General features: G+C 41.0%; 1 protein-coding gene across 1 annotated transcript; it reads left to right on the plus strand.

The window, feature by feature from the left end:
* The first annotated feature begins 1,213 nt into the window (after positions 1-1,213).
* Positions 1,214-3,933, plus strand: lhfpl5a (LHFPL tetraspan subfamily member 5a). Its single transcript, XM_026168377.2, has 3 exons — positions 1,214-1,746; positions 3,396-3,632; positions 3,795-3,933. The coding sequence occupies exons 1-3, from the start codon at positions 1,344-1,346 to the stop codon at positions 3,803-3,805; spliced, it is 651 nt and encodes a 216-aa protein (XP_026024162.1). The 5' UTR covers positions 1,214-1,343; the 3' UTR covers positions 3,806-3,933.
* The last annotated feature ends 619 nt before the right edge of the window (positions 3,934-4,552 follow it).

A 4,552-nucleotide genomic window follows, 5' to 3' on the forward strand; every position in this document is an offset into this window, starting at 1 on the left:
CTTGTACCTGACCATTTTAAAAGAATTTGTTTGTTTGTTTGTTGTTGTTGTTTGTTTCTTGTTAATCAAAAAATGTCAAATACAATGCAGTCTAATACAGTATTTTTGCATCAACATGGCTATTCATAAATAGTTATTAGCTGTTCTGGCATATCAGGACAACTATGCAGTGTGTCGTTAAAAAACAGCAAATAAAGAGAAATCTGGACAAGTTGAGGGCAAAAGAAGAAGTAGTAGGCTTAAACAAATATTTACAGCAGGTGAACATTATTAAGAAATTTTACAAATCCAGCATAGACCTGACATAAGACCTGAGAAATGCATCTGACCCATCTATGTTTTCCTGAAGTTTCATCAGAAGGGGTCTCAGTAAAGGGGTGGCTGTGATAAAAGTCATTCTTAATGAAGGGAAACAGGAAGAATAGGCTGAGGTTTGCCACATTACACGAAATGAGGAGTGGCTCACTATTTTTGCACAGTATTCTAAGCCTACAGTGCTTAAATGCATCTTTATTTTAATTTCTCATGCTCCTTTATGCTAAAACATTGCTACAAATAAACACTAATATTGAACTGTTTAACATTTTTAGTACATTTGTTTAAGAGCAAATGAATATATTAACAAATACACAATTCAAATTGGATGTTTTTCTGTATTCAGTAGCCTACTTTGCTTTTTTCGTGTTATATGAGTACAGCAGGTTTACAGCAGTAATATAGATAGATAGATAGATAGATAGATAGATAGATAGATAGATAGATAGATAGATAGATAGATAGATAGATAGATAGATAGATAGATAGATAGATAGATAGATAGATAGATATTAGAAAAAAAGAAAGCTGATTAAGTAACACATGCTGTTACATGTGAAACAGCCTTGCTTGCCATCCTGTGTTGTTCTATCCAGCGGATCTTTTAACCATTAATCATTTATTACCTGACTACCTCAGCCTTCCTAGAGGAACCTCCCCTGCCAGGTGAAATCCAGAACAAACATCCCCTCATTGAATGCGGTGGAGTCAGTGCTGCCGTGGTATGCAGTGGTTTCTGGGACTGTTCACCTCTGCAGGGCCCACTAAGACACTGGGAGCGTGTCTCTCATACAGGTGTGTTTTCAGTACCGGGAGCTGTCCGTGGTTTTGAATTGCAAAGAGAACCACTGGAGCTATTCCCATCTCACTGGAGCAAGCGCTTACTAAAGAATGAGGACTTTGTCAGCGGATGTTTTTGAGCAGGACACTGAAGGTGCTCACTTGTTCGTTTTTTAACTCCTTCACTTAAATTCTCATTTTTTTCTTTCTTTCTTTCCTTCTTTTGAGAAGCTCTTCCACCTCTCGCCATGCTTCCTGCTCAGGAGGCAGCCAAAATCTACCACACCAACTATGTGCGTAACGCCCGAGCCATGGGGGTGCTCTGGATCGTTTTCACCATCACCTTCGCCGTCATCACCGTGGTGGTGTTCATCCAGCCCTATTGGATCGGCGACAGCGTCAACACACCGCAGGCCGGATACTTCGGCCTCTTCCACTACTGCATCGGGAACGCGCTCACCTCGGAGCTCACCTGCAAAGGGAGCGCGCTGGACTTTGGCTCCATCCCGTCCGGCGCCTTCAAGACGGCCATGTTCTTCGTGGGGATCTCCATGCTGCTGGTGGTGGGCAGCATCGTCTGCCTCAGCCTCTTCTTCTTCTGCAACGCGGGGAGCGTCTACAAGATCTGTGCCTGGATGCAGCTGGCTTCCAGTGAGCTTCAGGCTGTGACTAAAAAAGTTTCAAGAGTTTTTAAGTGTGTTTAAATTACAGGGTAGATGTCACAGTAAGAGTTTACATTATTGGAAAGTAACACCATCATCATGGTGTTACCAGCATCACCATGTAGGCTCCAATTAAGAGAAACATCATTTTAAAACTGAAAATAGCCTATGTATACAGTACATTTAGTCTACTCCACTATATTAGTATTTTGCAGATAAAGACTGGCACTAATCGAGCAATATTAAGAGGCTTAACAGTTTTATATGATGTATTGATCATACAGATGTAGAATGCAGTTAGTTAGAATAGATGAATTGGAGAAGACTTCCACTACCCGTAGAGCTTGCATGTAGATATTATTTTCATAATTTTGCTATTGTACGGTTATATCTTGTTTATGTATTTTAAAAATGTATTTATTCATGCAAGTCTTCATGTAAGTATTTAAAAAAGCCAAGGAAAGTAATGAATCCAGCTAATAAACAGTCAAAGTGGAAACTAAATGAATACCCATTAAACTAAGATTTAGGAACAGATCTGTAAGAAGGTTGTGAAGGATAATGGTGGCTCACAGCTGTAAACTCAGAGTCTGAAACATGTACGAAAGCCCAAAGCTGAAACGAAAAGCTATGAATTTAAGCATTTGGTGACATTTCTGTAGTTCCCTGCAGACTCGCAGACACAGACAGAGCTGAAACATGATTCTGTTTGAAACATGAAGCAGTTTGTGAGCAGATGTACCTGCGAGTGAAAGGAGAGGCCTGTAATGAACCAAGTAATGAGATTAACCCGAAGGTATGCTGTTACACTTTCTCCTCTCCCCCTTTCGCACGTGTTCTTGTAAATCCATCTTCATGAGAAGCAATGTCATTTTGGCTCTGACACCAAGTTCATTTTTAAGGATATTTGGATGCAGGCTTTGAGAGGGCTGATTGAAAATTGCTGTTTTGAGGGCCTTCTTTGGAGTGAGTGGATGCAGAACTTATCGGGTCTGTTACGAGGATGGGATCATTAATTCGCTGAACCAGAGGCCCCTGAGGTGTGAGCTTAATAAAGTCAGTTTAAGGAAAGAATTTTGCTGTATTAGTTTAACTGAAAGGGTCTTTCTAATGTATTCAAATATTTAGTGAATTTTAAAGAGGACTTGATAAAGTGAGTCTCAGAAATGCATGAAGATGAGGTTTTGTGAGGATCAGAAAGTGAGAGCGAGATGCGAGGCAAGTGTGTGCTGTGCTGCACCTCCTTGTGCTGAGGTGGGACGGCAAGAGGTCTTAGCTGTCTGTCAGTGGAGTCAATAATAGATGAACAAGTTCATCTTTATTGAGTTGAGATGCTCTGGAGTTGCTAGGCAACTAAACTCTGTAGGTGTGTGTGTATCTACCTGAATGAACACAGTGTATATTTAATTTCTCTGGTGGTTTCGCTGTCATTTGTTGCCCGAGCCTGTCAAAAGCAGCAAGATGGTCTGTCACAGTGAGCACATCTATTCATTTTTACAGGTTTCCCACCACAAATCAATGCATGTTTTTGGACTTTGAATAAAAAAATTTCAAAACACTAGTAAGATAAAAGTAAAACCATCACACAGACAGAGCTGAAGTCCAGCACTCGTCAGCCTGTGTCTTCTCTCCTCTCAGGTACGTGCATGGTGATCGGCTGCATGATCTATCCTGACGGCTGGGACTCTGATGAGGTGAAGCGCATGTGCGGCCAGCGGACTGACAAGTACACACTGGGCAACTGCACAGTGCGCTGGGCCTACATCCTGGCCATCATCAGCATCATGGACTCCCTCATCCTCTCCTTTTTGGCCTTCAGCCTGGGCAATAGACAGGACAAGCTGCTGCCCGAAGACTTCCAGGTGGAGGAAAAAGGTGAGGGGAAGTGAGGGGTGGGGAAGGATAGTGAGGGAATGCTTTTCCTTAAATCTTAGCTGTGTGTATGGTGAGAACAATACTATATGAGGATGTATTTGTATCCTTCTTCAGTTATTATTGGCTTATATTTACACCAGCCATGTCTCTTCTTGACTACAGATAACGCATAGAGCCCAGTGGACACTGGCATGAATGGATGAGATTTTATGAAGAGTGCCACTGACTTCAGAGGATATCCCGAGGCTTCGAGTCACTTTGAAGAAATAAGAGTCCATCTCTGCCTCAAAATGAGCTCATCAGAGTCACTGTCCATCCTCATCTCCAAGGCTACAGCTTCAGATTGCCGTCAGTAAAAGCCACTTATTACATCAGATTTAGCTCTCACTTTTATTTGCTGCTTTACATTTTTTAAGCATTTTGATTTTTTAAAATAAATGTTAATTGCTGAAATGTTATTATCATTTTGAGTTTTGAGCCTGACAGTATTAGCCACTGTTGCCTTCTCTCTATGTGAGAAATCTAATGGCGCTAACAATAAAATGATACCCAAGCTGATAACGTTTGGTTTTGTGCTTCTGTAATTTATTTTTAGCATTCATGCTCTCTTAAGAGACATATTTCCATATGCATATACAGTAGATATTTGACTTAAGGGATGATTTCACATCTGTAAATACTGTTAAGTTTAGGAAGATGTTGCCTAAGTGTCTTCATTTGACTCCACCCATTACGTGTGATACTCTCACATGGGTTCCAATCCCTGCACATACCCTGCACTACGCTGCTGCCAGCTCAAAGACCATTTTGTGCTACTTCTGTTGGACATTTGTGTTTTCACATGCATCTGTGTTCAGTGATGGAGAGAATATTTAAGTGGAAAAAAACTGTGGAAAGCAATGACATAAACAACCCAGAGA

Source organism: Astatotilapia calliptera, chromosome 5 (genome assembly GCF_964374335.1).
Source record: "Astatotilapia calliptera chromosome 5, fAstCal68.1, whole genome shotgun sequence".
NCBI lineage: Eukaryota > Metazoa > Chordata > Actinopteri > Cichliformes > Cichlidae > Astatotilapia > Astatotilapia calliptera.

Bases quoted from the DNA above. Each gene is read 5' to 3' on its own strand.
- lhfpl5a (XM_026168377.2), top strand. From the start codon at position 1,344: ATGCTTCCTGCTCAGGAGGCAGCCAAAATCTACCACACCAACTATGTG. The intron at 1,747-3,395 runs GTGAGCTTCAGG...CTCTCCTCTCAG, and splicing joins CTGGATGCAGCTGGCTTCCA to GTACGTGCATGGTGATCGGC.